The 17,377-nt window shown below is 47.3% G+C and overlaps 1 protein-coding gene across 1 annotated transcript in view; it reads left to right on the top strand.

The window, feature by feature from the left end:
- LOC308166532 (F-actin-uncapping protein LRRC16A-like) overlaps nucleotides 1–17,377 on the top strand; it is a gene marked incomplete at both ends in the record, with an annotated part of 73,529 nt that overhangs the window by 33,012 nt on the left and 23,140 nt on the right. The window contains 12 exons of the mRNA XM_080540858.1: nucleotides 1,637–1,725; nucleotides 2,351–2,445; nucleotides 3,556–3,642; nucleotides 7,466–7,569; nucleotides 8,502–8,579; nucleotides 9,276–9,352; nucleotides 11,265–11,369; nucleotides 11,851–11,920; nucleotides 13,280–13,291; nucleotides 13,668–13,749; nucleotides 15,134–15,233; nucleotides 15,402–15,456. Coding sequence (XP_080396984.1) covers nucleotides 1,637–1,725; nucleotides 2,351–2,445; nucleotides 3,556–3,642; nucleotides 7,466–7,569; nucleotides 8,502–8,579; nucleotides 9,276–9,352; nucleotides 11,265–11,369; nucleotides 11,851–11,920; nucleotides 13,280–13,291; nucleotides 13,668–13,749; nucleotides 15,134–15,233; nucleotides 15,402–15,456 — 954 coding nt within the window. The remainder of the gene's footprint in view (nucleotides 1–1,636; nucleotides 1,726–2,350; nucleotides 2,446–3,555; nucleotides 3,643–7,465; nucleotides 7,570–8,501; nucleotides 8,580–9,275; nucleotides 9,353–11,264; nucleotides 11,370–11,850; nucleotides 11,921–13,279; nucleotides 13,292–13,667; nucleotides 13,750–15,133; nucleotides 15,234–15,401; nucleotides 15,457–17,377) is intronic.

Genomic DNA, 17,377 nt, shown 5'->3' on the forward strand with positions numbered 1-17,377 from the left:
CCAGAATCTCTCTCTCTCTCTCTCTCTCTCTCTCTCTCTCTCTCTCTCTCTCTCTCTCTCTCTCTCTCTCTCTCTCTCTTTCTCTCTCTTTCTCAGTCCCAGCTAACAACAGATCGCTCTGTGCCCATCTCCCTCTCTCCCCCTGAAAAGAAAACCGCTCACACAATCCCTGCAATTGTTTGGGAAGACAATTACCATGTTGGCCAACTAGAAATGGCTCTCCTATACGCGGAATGCCAATTAGTAAGACCAACACGTCTCGTGTCGTGAGTATTCGGATCATTGTTGGGGTCATATCGATGTAGACCGGAGAATGAGACCTTTGTCCCCGTGTTGTGTTGTGAATCTGAGTAGACATGTTGGATTCACTCAGGCTGTCAGCGAGAAGAGCAACAAGCCAGAGGCAATAGAAGAAAAAAACTGGGTCAAGATCTCTGTAGACGGTGCACTCGTTGCATTTTTAATCTTAGCCTAAATTTAGTTTGGTCTCCTGGCATCCTCTACCCCCGTCCGTAGGGCCCTGTTGTCAGCTCGTAGCGGTTTGAGAGACGCCTCTCGACTTTGAGCCATTTTTGTTGGTTCCAAACCTCTGTAGCACAGAGGTAGTCTCGGCTTTTAGCCTGTGCCGCTGTCCTTTTTTAATTTTTAATTTATTTGTTGTTCAGATTTTTTATCCCTTTTTCACCCAATTTGGTATCCAATTGAACCCAACCTAGCATCCAATTATCCCCTGCCTATTGCGTAGGATCCGCCGCACGACCCCGTGGCCGGCAGCCCCAGAGGAGATCGCCAGGCAGGCTAGCTGACTGGCTCCTCGAGCCCAGCACCGTTATTCCGGCACCCCGGGGGCGCTGTTGCGCAACGGATCCTTGTCCGGAGCGGCCGCTCAATATGCCGCTCCCTGTGTGCCTCGGCCATATCCGGATCTGGCGAGACCGGGATTCGATCCCAGTCCCCGGTGGGCAGCTTGCACTAGTGGCTAGTGCTTAGACCGCTACGCCACCGCGGGGCACCGTGCCGCTGTCCTTTTTAAGGTCTCTTATCAGAACACTCACACTCAAGTGAAACGTTGTTTGTCCTACTTTGGCGGAGGCCTGAAAGCGGAGGCCATTGTGAGTTTGGCACCAGTGGCACTTTTCTATACCGTCTGTCAGTAATGTGGGGGTGCAAACTGTTCCACACAAAAGGGTTATTGAGCGACCCATCGGTGCTGTCAGTCAATATGCTTGTGATCCTCAGAATAGTCAAGAGTATGGTCACCGATAGAAGGGAAGGTCAGAGCAATTTTCCTAAAATACAGTACAATCATCTTTTCACCAGGAAGCCACAGGGCCAACACTCACAGGGGAAAATTGCCTCAATTCAATGGTACCACGTTGGTTCAAAATGGGAGCTTTCATAACACAGTGTGCCTCTGTCAGACCTTACTGACTGACATCTATGCTTTCTGAATCCAATATGTGCTGGTAAGTTTGTGACAGTGTTTTGTGAAAATATAATGTGCTATAGTACCTAACTTTTGGTGTTTCTACCCTCTTCTCTGTGTGTGTGTGTGTGTGTGTGTGTGTGTGTGTGTGTGTGCATGTGTGTGTGTGTGTGTGTGTGTGTGTGCGTGTGTGTGTGTGTGCATGTCCAGTCTGCAGACGTGTGTGACCAGATCCTGCGCATCGTGGCCCGGTCCAGTCGTCTGGAGGAGCTGGTTCTGGACAACGCAGGACTCAAAACGTCAGTTCCATTCTCCCGTCAGATCCAGGATTATGTACCCCCCCCCCCCGTCCTAACACTTGTGTCTGAAGTTCTTCATTCAACTCATAACACCCTCTCTATGTGACGGGGTGACAGTGACTGATGTCTCTCTGTGGCATGAGTTGACCTGATACAGCACAGATCCCTCTCCCACACCTCCCTCCACCACACCTCCCTACAGCTCCCTCCTCCACAGCTCCCTCCCTCCACAGGCGTCTCACATTAGATTAGATGATGTGGAAAAAGATGAATCAATGATGTCACTGTATTACAACATGTTCATCCGAGTTGGCAGGCAGACTCACTTGGCTCTAGCTGACATTTTAAGCATTACGTATACGTTCGGTTTGAGGGAGATACTGGCACAAGCGACATTGTGGGTTAAATTCCCATATGGTCCACATACGGCGTACTGTCGTACGGACCACATTTTCAAGATACATTCTTAAGACGAAGCGTCTTATTTTCGTAAGCTATCTGGCCTTATTGTGTTTTGTGTTTTGAGTTGATTACACACGCTGACTTGAATGGCGTGGTCTCATAGAGTATGACACACGTACACGCAGGGTATTCTCTGACCTGTCCTTCTCTTTCTCCTTCAAAGGGATTTTGCACAGAAACTGGCAAACGCCCTCACCCATAACCCCAACTCAGGACTCCACACCATCAACCTTGCCAACAACCCACTGGAGGACAGAGGTAAAACACTTTTACTTGATATACTACAATAAAGAGATTTACTTGAGATATGTGACTTTCTTTTTTCTACTCTCACCCTTTGCCTACTGCACAATGCAGCACACTTTACAATCTCCAAGCGAAAGGAGCCATTAAGACAAATCTATTTCCTAGCCCAATCCCAGAGATCATTCAGAAAGCTCATTTGAGTATCATTCAGAAAGCTCATCTCTCATCAGTTTTGTGTCATTCTCCTCTCTGAATGAATCCCTTTGCCCTTGATGGAAGAGGAAAGTTCACATGATTAAATCGAAGTTGGATATCTTGCTGAGCCGACACAGTGAGCTCGTTTTGTAATTTATCTGAATCCATTGACATTGAGAATATTGCTTCAATGCTTTTGATATCATTTCTAAGTTTTCATAATAACTTACCTGTCAAATCTGTAAAATGAAAAAAACCTAAACCTAAAAATAGACTCTTAAATGTTCTGCCTTAACTTTGAGAGGTTAAATATTTAATCACCCCATGGCTCCTGTGTTCTTCAGGTAACATGAATTAAAGATAGGCTTAATATTCTGTGGTTACTGGCCTCTATCAAATGTGCCCTTATGTAAAAATGCAGCAGAAGAGGCCACAGTGGTATCCGCCTTAACCCTTGTTAACTGAATAAGCATTCGTTCTGAATAATTGTATACCTGCCAGCTCCCCTTCCTTCCTATCTGCATTTCACATGCTTTCATCCCTACAGCAGCTGTCAGTGAAAATGGAGGAAGTGGCCGAGCATTTTATGAAATGTGGCTGACATGTGTCAAAGAGGCGGATTTGTTATGGTCGATGTGTCCAGGGTATATACGTGCACTGTGTACGTGCACTGTGCCTGGCTGTGTGAATTAGATAAGGCTGTCCTGAGATGCTGTGTCTCAGGGAAGAGACCCAGAGGAAGAAGAGACTGTGAAAGCTCAACTCTGGTGGTTATCCATACTAAACCTGCCATCAAAGAGCTCACACGCTCCCCGATAACTCTCTAGAATCTATAAGATTAAAGACGGTGGATTTCCACCCTCTATCTCTGATGGTATTGTCAAAAGACTAATTAACTTTTTCTTTTCTTTTTTTCTCTCTCTCCAGGAATCTCCTCCCTGGGTGCTCAGTTTGCCAAACTCCGCAAGGGGCTCAAGCATTTGAACTTCTCCAAAACCTCATTGTCACCCAAAGGTAATTTCTGAAGTTAATGACTTTCATGCGCTTATATGTCCCCCCAGAACGATCTACCACCAAGTACTGCACTGTATGTTTCTAATGTTCAAGAGCCCTAAGTGCTATTAGCTGGGAAATCCTCCACCTTTTTGGATGGGAAAAAATATAGCTACAGTATAAGGTTGGCTAGATTTGTAAACTGTCGATTCTTAGGTCCAAGTATATACAGTAGCATGCCCAAAAAAAAGAAACGACATCAAAGGACGAAGGCATTCACTGCCCTCTCTCTCTCTCTCTGTTCACACCTCAGATTAAGCAGTTCACACGTACCGTAAAAGCCGTTAATAATGAAGCTCTAATGAATTGCGCCCTTACTGCGGTGTGTCGGAACGCGAGGGATTGCGTTACTATAAATATACCCGAAGGTAAGTCACCCCGGTAAATCAATATCTCGAACAAAATAGTAGATATTTCCGCCTGCCCTTCACCCCGGCAGTGTACCAACAAGATCATCTCACCGTGAGATGCGGTCATGCCGTTATAGGACCCCTCTCAGGTTAGCCTTTGTGAGTCTCCCGTTGTCCTATCATCGATAGTCAGATAGAGTCTCTGGGGGGGCTGTCGCCTTGAGGCTGGGTGTAGAGCAGCGTGGGATGGTTAAGAGCTCACTCTGGGGAACGAATAGGCTTGAAATGTACAGGCTCTGCCTAGCCATAGCATTGAAATACATTCACGGATTCCTCCCTTTCCACCTATAGATTATCTCGTGCCTGGAATAAGTGCCCCCTTTTAAAAGGGCTTCTAATGAATTGAGGTCCATGAATTAGTGTTTCCTCCCGTCTTTAGGTTTGGGCCTGCATTAGAATGCACCTAGAGACTTGATATTTATCTCTCTTATTGATCTGGCTCCCTGGGGAGAGGGCTGTTTTCTCAGTGTTCAAAGAGACTTATGGGCTTTTGATTTTCAGAGCAGAGAGATCACTCGCTGTCCGAGCCCTCTGTAGCAGAGAGAGAGAGAGAGAGAGAGAGAGAGAGAGAGAGAGAGAGAGAGAGAGAGAGAGAGAGAGAGAGAGAGGAGAGAGAGAGAGAGAGAGAGAGAGAGAGAGAGAGAGAGAGAGAGAGAGAGAGAGAGAGAGAGAGAGAGAGAGAGAGAGAGAGAGAGAGAGAGAGAGAGAGAGAGAGAGAGAGAGAGAGAGAGAGAGAGAGAGAGAGAGAGAGAGAGAGAGAGAGAGAGAGAGAGAGGACCCTGGAAATGACCCGTACAGAGAGGGATTTCAATGGTGAAACGTGTAAATGTAGGATTATCAGACAAGTTAGATTAGATTAGATTCAACGTTATTGTCCTTGTCTTACTAGACAACTGGAGTCAGGCGTCCGTTTGAAGGGGCTGCTTCGCTCAGAGACCGGGTTTTACTTTCAGTTGGGCTATTGTGAGCTCCATTATATCTGAAGTGGTGTTTTTATTTATTTATTTATTTAGCAATAGAGACCACAGCTTAAGCGAGATTCGTTGAGGCAGAGCCCAACCCAGCCCCCTGTGATATGCTTTGAAAAATAGCTTTTCCCCTGGCTGTAAAATCAATAAGGGGGAATCATATTCCATTGTGCTGGGTTGAATGTTCTCGCTGGCTGTGGGCTAGCTAGCCCTGCTAGTTAAGACGTGGTGTGAACTGACAGGCTGACGCCTCACAGCACTATCTCTGCTCTGCCAGCTCAACATGTGCCTGAGAGGGGAGGAGATGTCACACACACACACACACACACACACACACACACACACACACACACACACCCCCACCCACACTCACACTCAAGTGAAGCTTCAGCTTAAACACCATTTTACAGTGGTGTCTTTTTGTCTTCTTTTTTTTTCTTCTTTTTTTTTTTTACAGCTGACAGGCCTCCAGTCCACATTAAGACTGCCAAACAATCTCTCATCAAAGCTCTTTCTTGAACCAGGCCTCTCTAAAGTTCAGAGGTCAAAGAAGCTGTCTGGGAACTCCCCAGGCCACTTGTAGATGGAGTCATTCCGCGCGACCCACAACCTAATTCTCACTACTTATCACTCTGAGTTTACCCTAACCACCAGATTTAATTAGTCTGCCCTGCCACGCGCGCCCCAGCCCCAGCCCAGCCCAACTCTACAAACAGTGGCTCCTCTGATGAGATTCAGGGCTGATGTGCTTTTAGTGCAGCTCTCCCTCTCTCTCCCTGTGAGTCCCTGACTCACTCAGACATGAAGCCATGAAGCCTGGAGCAGCTCTGCTCTCAGACATTCAGAAAGGGCTTATTACTAGATAGATTTGAATGCACTTGTTACTGTGTGTGTGCGCGTGCGTTCGTTGTGCGTGTGTGTGCGTGTGTTTGTGTGTGTGAAACCAACCAGAAAAGGGACTGACAGACCACAACAACGGGGTTGACATGCTTAGTGGAAAGAGATAGAATATGTAAATAAAGCTATACATCTTCACATGAATGCGGGCAGGAGTGAATGGACTCAAACACGGCACACACACAACACACACACAGCAAGCAGAAACATTGCGACCGCATATTTTTCCCACATAAGTCAGATGTGGTTATCTCATGCACATGCAGGTTCCGACACAGTGTCTGAGCCCAGCGTTTCCTCCTGTCTACCGAACCTAATATAGTCATCCATTATGTAGACTACCGTCCTGCCCTGCCCCTGCCTTCTGCTGCTCTGATGGCTGAGGCTGCCTCAAGTGTGTGTGAGAGTGTGTGAGAGTGTGTGAGAGTGTGTGAGCGTGTGTGAGCGTGTGTGAGAGTGTGTGAGAGTGTGTGAGAGTGTGTGAGAGTGTGTGAGCGTGTGTGAGAGTGTGTGAGCGTGTGTGAGCGTGTGTGAGAGTGTGTGAGAGCGTGTGAGAGCGTGTGAGAGCGCGTGTGAGCGCGTGAGAGCGCGTGAGAGCGCGTGAGAGTGTGTGAAAGTGTGTGTGTGTGCATTTTGCATGTGTGCGTGCGTGCCTGCAGTTACTCCAGGGACACGTGTCCCTGTAATCTCTGATTGTAAATGACTTTGGATGAAAGCGTCTGCTAAATGGTAAAAATGTAAATTGTAAATGCCTGCTTGTCTGCGTGTGTGTTTTGTTCAGCTGGCCTACACACAGGAGAAGTAGTAGCGGACTGTGAGGTCGTAATGTGTAATCACCGCATAATGTTATATACAGTTAGTTATAATATATTGCCGCCACGGCAGTACCACGGTATCAACTTTGCGGACTAGAATGATTCGATTGTCCCTCACTGTCTTTGGATGTGCTGACATTATGGTTAGATTGTACTGCATACAAATGTAATGGAGCATGAAAAGAACAGGAAAACACCCCCTCTGACTGACAGGACACTCCTCTACAAGTGTCAGTCATGCAGAGTTGCTACAGTACAGTAGTTTGTCACATGGGTCACATTTTGTCATCTCTTTCACCCAAGATTGTTGATTTCTTCTTCAAGTAATTAAACAAATGTCAGCCTCAGCAGTAGATCTCTTTGATGCTGCTCTAATAAGCGTGGAAATGCCAATGTAATATTAATGGCTCCAAATCAGGCCGTTAGTTCACTTTACGCCCATTACTGCGAATGGAGGGTCCGTTTTTGAATCAGGTTTGAATATATTCCTGACTCGGTTCTTTTAATGTTGCCCTCGAGGCGGACTGTTGCTCTTGACTCTCTGGCTGCAATCGTTTTCATTTATGCGCAGCTTGTACATTTCTACTGAGTTTGCTCTCCGTTCATTTTCAACATCTCTATACATCCCATTGTTGTGCTGTGTTCTGCTCCCCCTCTAACCCACTTTGTGGTTTGATTCTTATCTGTGATCCAGGGGTGAACAGCCTTGCCCAGTCACTGAGTGCCAACCAGTCCATCCCCAGCACCCTCACACACCTCGACCTCTCAGGGAACATTCTGCGGGGAGACGACATCCCAGTAAGTACCGTCCCTGAGTCGAGCGCTCGTACGTCATTGTCACCCACAGAGGGTGTCATTTACAGTCAAACAGAGCAACAGAGAGACTGTCGACCCCGTACAGGTCTTATATTCATCCCCATGAAAGGTACTCTGGGAAAAAGTCTAAGCCTTTACTCCGTATTGCAGTAGATTCCAAAGCTGGAGAGACAACAAAGTCGACTCCCCGGTGGAACTCAAAGGGCTTTACTCTACACGATTCACGACCCCACGCTGATTTCCCCAAAGGACGGCCGCAGTTTGCTTTTACGGTAGCTGTGGAATCAAGTCTGTCGTCTCTGGAGGGAGGAGCTCTTCTTCACACAAGGCCCTGTTGCATCATCCCTCTAGTCCTCCGAGGCGGAGACAAACAAACGGCAGTCCAATTCACGCTAATGCTAGTATCAATAACGCCACATTGATTGTGCTCGCTACACAGCACCATATCGATGCCCTGTGCCTTTGTGGGGTTGGCCGTGTACACAGGGAGGTAAATCACAGAGGCTGTCACGCTGCTTTAAGGGTTCACCTTGCGGACCTCCCAGGCTAGATTGAGCTAAGAGACGTTGTGAAGGTTGCAGGCAGAAGGGAATCAGGGTCTTCTGATTGGCTTAATGGGTGATAGATTTTATCCCCTCACTTCCCGTCAAGATTCTGTCGTCCCCGAAGCAGCATCACTCACCGTCCCCATGGAAACTCAAGTCCCAATCGAATGACCTCACTGTAGAGCCTGTAGATCACCACTCTGATGGGTCACCCAATGACAACTGATACAACGGCCTCCAAAGAAATATGTGGCCTGTCGGTGGCAAATCACCATTATGTTGACAGGAATTATGATGTGTTACCCATAAACAGTATCAATGACTCAGCCAGACATTGTAAGCTGCTAACCATGTGGTTTCACTCCAAAGAATTTCTACCATTTCCTGGGCAACCCGAACAGCCTGACCACCCTGGACTTGTCCAACACAGACTGCTCTCTGGATCTGGTGAGTGAGAGGGCAGCCTTTACCATAACGTCTCATACGTGTTTTGTTCAGGATCCATGTCGCAATTATTATGAAATGATAATGTGTTGTATACTACTGCCTTCTCTTCTTTACTCTCTGAGTACAAGTTATTGGTCCATTGAACTGCAAACCCAGCTTATATTATTGGATATGCATTGACATTAGTGTCGGCTAAGTACACCACATTGACCGTATGAAATTTACCGTAGCAGCCCTGTCAAACTGTCACGATGACGTATTGATCTGCATGCAGCTCACAGTGAGTTATTACACTGTTTTACAGAGAGCTTTCATTTTCTTTTTCTAATTACGTTAACACCTCCATAAACATAAAACAGCCACATCCAGAGCAATATACCCATAAGACACATTTATAATGGTCTGTCGCCTTTGATGACAAACATGTATTCCCCTTGCCTTTTGATTCATGTAAATAGATTTCATGTTCATTTCACCAAAATCCACCTACCGTTACATTGGTGTGTAATTGAGCAGCCAGTCACTATAACTGCTGGCTGTGTGTACGACTACATGTCTTATGTCATCGGTTGAGCTCATCTGCATTCCAGGATGTTTCCTGTTTTCCTGGAGCCTAGAGTTGAGGGTTGCTGTTTGGTTTTGTATAGCTGTGTGTTAATGCTAATGCCTTTGCTAATCTGTTCATCTGTATTCCAGGTGTGTTCTGCTCTCCTCCGCGGCTCTGTCCAGCATCTGTCTGTTCTCAACGTGTCAAAGAGTGTGTTTGCCCACAGGTGAGAAGGCTCCCATAGCCACCGCCAGACCAAAGCACTAACCCCCCCCCCGCCCCCCGAGGTCATCCTTATCTACTGATTTAATTTTCAGCAATATCAGATTTACATTTATACACACAAACATTTCAATAGTGATTTGCCATATGTCAATACGTATAAATCCAAACCGGTTCGACTGATTTGAGATTAGCGCTGACTGCTCCCTGACTCCGCACCCTGACCCTTTTAATCAGCGGTCAGGGGAAACATTTTCATGGTGGGGAGATTAGTGTTAGTGGAGCTAATGCACACTGCGGCCCGCTCTCTTATTAAGCGAAGAGGGTTGCGGCATAAGTCAGAGAGAGTGACCCTGTGTCACTCCCTCCCCTTTCTCCCTCCGCTCTCCCTCCCCGAGAACCTCCCCGAGAATCTCATCTGTATTCCTGTGTGGGCCTCCTCCCAGCATCCCGCACCGCACCGGGCACTGTGACCACTGTGACCACTGCTGTCACTCACACCCTCAGCCCTTATCCAACAGCCAATCCTCTTTCTGCCTCAGCTGCAGTTTTCCACCTCACGCTGGTAGTCCAGGAGAAGGGCGCCGCGAAGCCCACTGGTCCTGTTCGCTTCACAGAGCCATGCACCCCTGACCGAAGAGCACCCCGCGCTCTCACAGACAGGAAAGGTTGACGCCCGTCGACATGACGGTTTATACACCATAAAGCTGTTTTAAAGCACTTTGAGCTGCAACGTTTGCAGGAAAAGTGCTATACAAATACAAGTTATTATCGTTATTATACCCCTGCTGTGTATTTCAGGTCAATTCACTCCAACAACCCTGAAATAATGTCCAAAGTTGAGGATACGGTGGAAATTGCTCACATGGCAATTCCAAGCTTCGCCCAATACAATATAGTAAGAGTCAGGTCCTTTTTGGCCAATGGGATGCCTCCTCAGTTAACTGACATGTGACCTCTCATGCATTACTCTTAAGAGACCAAGTGAAGCTCAGCAAAAGCTCTGACACTGCACAGCGTCCGTCAAACCCTCGGTGACGTCAATGTATTGACTCGGTGTCAGGTTCAATGGGAGGCTTTTTCTGTAATTGAAGGACATTGAGACAAAGTAACCAGAGAATGATCACCATGAAATTGCAACCTGGCCCGCTGAACAGCCCGCGTGGAACACTAATGACATCCATTCTCCTGAGCGTTTGGACTCATTTGTACTAACCCTCAAAATGTGTGTGGTGAAAAAAACAACCTCCTGTGGAATTGTTTTTAAAACACAAAATCCTCTTTTCTTTTTTTTTATGAAAAGCTTCAGCTCCCGATTTCAAACACCTAGCACGCCAGTCAGCCCGGTCGTGACTGACGTTTTAAAAACAGTTGATCGGAGCGTATATACAGTATGTGCTTCTCTGATGCAGTCAAACATTGTAACAATAGAGCGTGGCTGTGGCTCTGTCAACCACACTGCCGGTAGAGACGGGAGCTGTGCTTCTGCCCCCTGCTGGTCCCCAGGTGTCTGCAGTTAGCCTCAGGAGGGACTGTAGTAAATGTGTGTAATCAGGGGACCGGCGTGACAGATGGGCAGAGGGAGATGAGTGTCGGAGGATGCTCTCCTCAGATCATTACCCTCCATCACCACGTCGTCTCTGGGGACAGAGAGAAGCCACTGAGGAGGCGGGGGGGGGGTGGGGTATCAGCCCAGAGTGGAGGGTTGTGTGGGTAGGGTTGGAGAAGCAGACAACAGCCTGTAGGCCTTGTATGCCTGTTGTGTGGTACGACAGTGGTATGAGTCCTTATCCTCCTCCTCCTCCTCCTGTGACTTTGTTTGCTTCCAGGAAGTAAACAAAAGCGCTTTGAGTTGCATTCATGTACGAAAGGCGCTATATGAATAACGTTTTACTTACTTACTTACTTACTTACAGGAAAGGCAAAGACGTGCCTCCCTCTTTCAAGCACTTCTTCAGCAGCGCCATGGCCCTCAGCTGCATCAACGTGTCAGGAACCAAGCTCCCTCCGGAGGCTCTGAAGTGAGGCCCCAACCCAGACTCTCTCTCTTTGCTCTCTGCTCTCTCTCTCTCTCTCTCTCTGCTCTCTCTCTGCTCTCTCTCTCTTTCTCTCTCTCTCTCTCTCTCTCTCTCTCTCTCTCTCCCTCTCTCTCTCTCTCTGCTCTCTCTCTCTCTCTTTCTGCTCTCTCTCTCTCTCTCTCTCTCTCTCTGCTCTCGCTCTCTCTCTGCTCTCTCTCTCTGGTCTCTCTCTGCTCTCTCTTTCTCTCTCTGCTCTCTCTCTCTACTCTCTCTGCTCTCTCTCTCTCTCTCTTTCTCTCTCTCTCTCTCTGCTCTCTCTTATGCTTTCCTCCAATATTTCTGTATTTGATATTTCATAACATGAAATAGATCCCTATTTTACGTTCTTAGCATACCTAAGCTAGATTAATACGTACGTACTAAAAAGGTATTGCTTGTTATTCTTACCGCTGGAAATGCATTATTGTTGTGTCTGTTTTCATAGAGCACTTCTGCTCGGCCTTGCCAGTAATCCCAACATAAAGGAAGTGTCTTTAGACCTCAGCTGCTGTGAGGTAAGAGAAAGCAATCTGTCTCAGGATTACTCTGTTTTCTCTGGAATATGAATTGTGATAATGATTTGTGTAGGAGTGCTGTAAAAGGGATTCAGTAGAGAAACCTGTAGTACTGTAGCTATTCACACATTACATAACCTCTCTTATTGAGAACGTGAGTGTAATCAGGAAAACACTAACACCACATGCTCATCAGTCCATAGTAAATTAACAACATTAGGGCCTAAGAACCGTCAGTGTGCTAATTAACCTCTTGCCTGACAGTCAAATGAAATAGCAGCACAATAATTTAGTTCTGACAGAAGTATCGTTTCCCAGGTCTGGCACAGTGGCGCTATTTAAGATGCACAGATTATATGCTTTTCCCATCTGTGTTGTAGCATATTTAACAAGTGAAAATACTTCTGTCAAATTCCATTGTTACTGGTAGTACAGAGATGTTAATACACCGCAAATCAAAGAGCAAGTTTCCAACCAGTTTGAATTTGGCTTCTAAAATTAGATTTAATATAACTGTTTATTTTAGCCTCAGCACAGCAAAATCGTTGGGGTTGTCCAGGGGGATGTAGATGTTACCAGTTCCAAGCCACTGGCGAGTTTTACATTTTCTTTGCCCTGTAGCGAGATACCTACATTCAGTGTATTTGGCCATCCATCTGTTGAAATAGATGAATAAAAGGAAATGTTATTAATGAACATACAGTACGATCATACAAGAGGAAAACGGATTAACTTGTGGTAACTGAAAGATTATGTATTGTAGCACATTATGCTAATGTGTGAAGAGACTAAAATGTCTTTTTATGGGAAATGTAAAGTTTGGATGAATAGGATTTGTCAGTTTACTTCTTAATTCGTGGCGAGTGTCTGGAGTCAACACCCCGTAGCACTTCCTATTATGGGTTCCTTCTCCTCTATAAAATGTCTGCATAATGGATCACTTGGCAAGAGAGCAAGACAGAGAAATGAGATAGAATTTCCATTGCTAATTATGTCATACACCCTCACATCCATCTCCTCCGCCCCACCCCCTTCTCATCGCGAACAAAAAAAGGCCTCGCAACAGATTCAATGAAATTGCTAAAGATAACACATGAATACGAATGCACAGGAAACCCAATTAGAAAATCCCAGAGAAATCTTTTCAAGTTAAACTGCCGCTGAATTATCTCGGGCAAGTCTTTAGGGTGTATAATTATCCGTTTGGTTGAGCCATCCTGCCTCTTGGTATGCTGTGTGTGGGTTTTTGTAAATGGATGATAGGGATGTGTTCCTCTGCATCGTGCCATTGGTCCCTCTAATTGCTAGCTTTGCTCTGATACTGTGTGTGCTGTTCTCTCCCCTAATGCCCCCTCTAAGCTTGGCCACTGTGTAAGTATTGCTCTCCCTAACTCCTGCTTTCTCTGGTGTTTTCACTCATTACTTACCGTGAGTCATTTGCCACCACCAACTCTATACTTTTATCATTCTGCAGCTATCATTTGTTTAGGAACATCTTTGGTCATTGTTTCTCCCAATCATACATCAGAAGCGCTTAGAATATGTACTGTATGGTAGTCAGCTAGTTTTCTGAACAGACATTGCGTCTTCTAATACTTCATTATGTGGCGACAATACCTCATCCTCTAGTTCATTAGTTGGTTTGTGTTCATTGGTTTGTGTTCAGCTCCCTGTACAGTACAGTATGTTACCCTCACATGCCCTAGAGATGCTGTGTTTGTGTCTCACGTCACTCCTGTGTTCATAGCTGAGGTCTGGAGGCTCCCAGATCCTGGAAGGCTGCATCGCTGAGATCCCCAACATCTCCAGTCTGGATATCTCTGACAACGGTAAGACAAGGCGGTATACTGTAAATCAACCTGCTAAAGCAGCGTAGCAACATTGTCATTTGCAGTATACACTTCCAGTCCGAACTGCCCAACCCTGAAAAATCAGGGTATGACTGAAAATCTCGGACACATCAGACTTGAGAATGCTAGATAACTGGTTAACTGGCTTAGAGTCCTCGACGTTAACCGTCACTAAATGTGCCTTTGTGAGTGCACCAAGCTGCAGCTGTGCTGTTGAGGAGGATGGAAATGAAAAGAGGAATCTTTTTTCCCCCAGCTGGTGTGTGTTGTCATGACAGATTAAGTGGTGGTTATGTCCAACCAGTTGACTTGATTTTGAATCCCACATGGACACTATTCGAATTACCCCTTGATAACGTGTGTGTGTGTGTGGGGGGGGGGGGGGGGTCATTTTTTTTTAAAACGACATGATGATAAATATTTTGCCTGACAACACAGCTGTTCAGACAAACTTGGCGTCATTTCAGCTAAACCTATGGTATGACAGAAACATTTGTGCAATAAGATTGCTTTTACACACAATTCTACATTGTTTTCAGCTACATTTCTAAGCGGCAATTCGCTTCCTAGAAAATGCTACTCCGTCAATTTATCAAGGGCACATATTTTACTTAAAAGAGCAGGGACTCGTGTGCACAAAATGTACATAAAGCAAATGTGGAAGTACTGTATGTCAATATGCCTCGTTGAGCAAGCTTATAGGCCACTGTTTTGTACATTAAACTAATGTTGTTGATGTTTTCTTTTTCATTAAATTATCTTCCCACGGTATCTTTTGATTATTTTTGCTTTGGCTACACAGGAACTACACAGGAACCTGCCCAAATGGCTTCAGTCAAGGCTGCGTAGGCCTTCCATGCGAGGAATTATAATAAAAACAAGTAGGCCTAATGGGCCACAGAATCAAGAGGGGTTTTCCCGTCTATAAACTGTTGAATCTCTAGGGTGAATCTAGGCCTAGTTTAACCACAACTCACTGACAGTCATGCCACCAACAGTCATGTGTTTGTAACACTGGTAACTTGTTACCACAAGTTGTTTAGACATATTTACGTTTGGGTTTCAGGATTGAAAGTAGATATTTAAACCAGTATTTACACAGACCCCCTCAACATTTGCATTTTTATGCTTGTTTTGCGCCCCCTGACTCCCCCTTAATTCAAAAACTGCAAATGAATATTTTATTCAACATCTGATTTTAATTTAACCCTTAATAGACACTGCAGCAATATAGTAAGATTAATAGAGTGGATATTGTCGTTGTTGTATTTGATCCAAGGTTGTACTAAGATTTGACCAGATACATTTTTGCAGCTGAAAGTTATCATTGTTTTCAGATTATTATATTTTGTGCTCCATCCAGGTCTCGATTCGGACCTTTCCACCCTCCTGGTGTGGCTGGCTAAGAATCGGTCCATCCGCCATCTCTCACTGGGGAAGAACTTCAACAACATCAAATCGAAGTAAGACTGGGTCATGGTAGTTCTGAGGAGGGATTAGAGACTTGCGTCAGAACCTGTCTCCTAACAGTTAGATGAAGAATGGTCCTCCGGGAGGCAGTTTATTCTATTGTAAGGGATTGTTGCTCTGTCAGTACTTCAAATGAATGTTCTATCCTCCTGTACCCTCAGAAACCTTGCTCCTGTCTTGGACAACCTGGTACATATGATTCAGGAAGAAGAGTCGGTGAGTTTTGATTTTAGTATTGGACTATTTCTTATGCGCAGGAAATCACAAGATCCTCATAAGATATTCCCGTGTCGAGGTTACCACCCTGTTCACCAGCTCAAGGTTTTGTTAGAGGCTGGTGATTAACTTTAAAAGGTTAAACCAGCTTTGATCATATAATTGCAGTACAAAACTGTCGGTAAACCAGCATTTGTTGAAGCATGTGTTTGTTTTCATTGATTGTGTTTTATTTCTATTCTGTATAGTTGTAACCTGTGTGTACGCAGGTCTCCCTTGTAAAAGAGACCGTCGGAAACTAAAGGGAAAATAATTACCGTGTAATTATTGTACTTGATTGAACAATCAATTTGTACGGTATTCTAAGCTTAAGAGAGGCAGACTCATTTGTGGTCACTACATTGGCATTGAATTGTCATGCTTGGATTCCTTTGATTTCAAATGGTTTTCTTTTGTAACAAGCTCTTTATTATTATTATTATTATTATTATTTTGTAATTTTGTAGCAGTTGTAAACACAAAGCTATGTTCCAGATGCCTGCCTCCTAAGTGTTCTATCCCCCCTACCTCAGACTGAGCATTACTAGCATCTGGCCCGCCGCCCGGGGTCGGCCCGGCCCGCCCCCCCGCCGTGGAGATTGATGGTCTTATTGAATATCTCTGCTGATTCTCCGTATCGGGCCGGGTGATGAGGCTGCAGGCCTCCTGTTTATCTGCCGGTGCAGGTGGAGTCTGGGGGGGCAGGCTGGGCTGATGTGTTCCCCAGAGCCAGGGCTTGGTCAGGGGGCTTGGGTTGAAGGGTCCCCCCCCCCCTTTTCTGGCCCAACGTGGCAGAGATGGAGTGTGTCTGCTGAAGGAGTGTGATGGATGGGGTCCCATGCCAGACAGACGCAGCATGGCGGGGTTCAGCGTGACGTAGCAGAGAGAGGCTGGGTGGCAGACAGGCGCTCTGACACTGACTGCACGGGCTGCAGGGGATAGACATATGCTCCCTAGAACAGCAGGCATTCCATCTGCCCCGAAACTGTGGTTGTTTAGACTGGTGTGACCTGAAACGCTGAGACGGCATGCTGGCAACTCAGAGCTGCAGCGACGGTGTGGAAGGCAGAGGGAGGGCAGAGGGGGGGCAGAGGGAGGGCAGAGGGAGGGCAGAGGGAGGGCAGAGGGAGGGCAGAGGGGGGGCAGAGGGAGGGCAGAGGGAGGGCAGAGGGAGGGCAGAGGGAGGGCAGAGGGAGGGCAGAGGGGGGGCAGAGGGGGGGCAGAGGGAGGGCAGAGGGAGGGCAGAGGGAGGGCAGAGGGGGGGCAGAGGGAGGGCAGAGGGAGGGCAGAGGGAGGGCAGAGGGAGGGCAGAGGGGGGGCAGAGGGAGGGCAGAGGGGGGGCAGAGGGAGGGCAGAGGGAGGGCAGAGGGGGGGCAGAGGGAGGGCAGAGGGGGGGCAGAGGGAGGGCAGAGGGGGGGCAGAGGGAGGGCAGAGGGGGGGCAGAGGGAGGGCAGAGGGAGGGCAGAGGGAGGGCAGAGGGAAGGCAGAGGGAGGGCAGAGGGAGGGCAGAGGGGGGGCAGAGGGAGGGCAGAGGGAGGGCAGAGGGAGGGCAGAGGGAGGGCAGAGGGAAGGCAGAGGGAGGGCAGAGGGAGGGCAGAGGGGGGGCAGAGGGAGGGCAGAGGGAGGGCAGAGGGGGGGCAGAGGGGGGGCAGAGGGAGGGCAGAGGGAGGGCAGAGGGAGGGCAGAGGGGGGGCAGAGGGAGGGCAGAGGGAGGGCAGAGGGGGGGCAGAGGGAGGGCAGAGGGGGGGCAGAGGGAGGGCAGAGGGGGGGCAGAGGGAGGGCAGAGGGAGGGCAGAGGGGGGGCAGAGGGGGGGCAGAGGGAGGGCAGAGGGAGGGCAGAGGGAAGGCACAGGGAGGGCAGAAGGAGGGCAGAGGGAGGGCA

Source organism: Nansenia antarctica (assembly GCF_963989245.1).
Source record: "Nansenia antarctica genome assembly, chromosome: 10".
NCBI lineage: Eukaryota > Metazoa > Chordata > Actinopteri > Argentiniformes > Microstomatidae > Nansenia > Nansenia antarctica.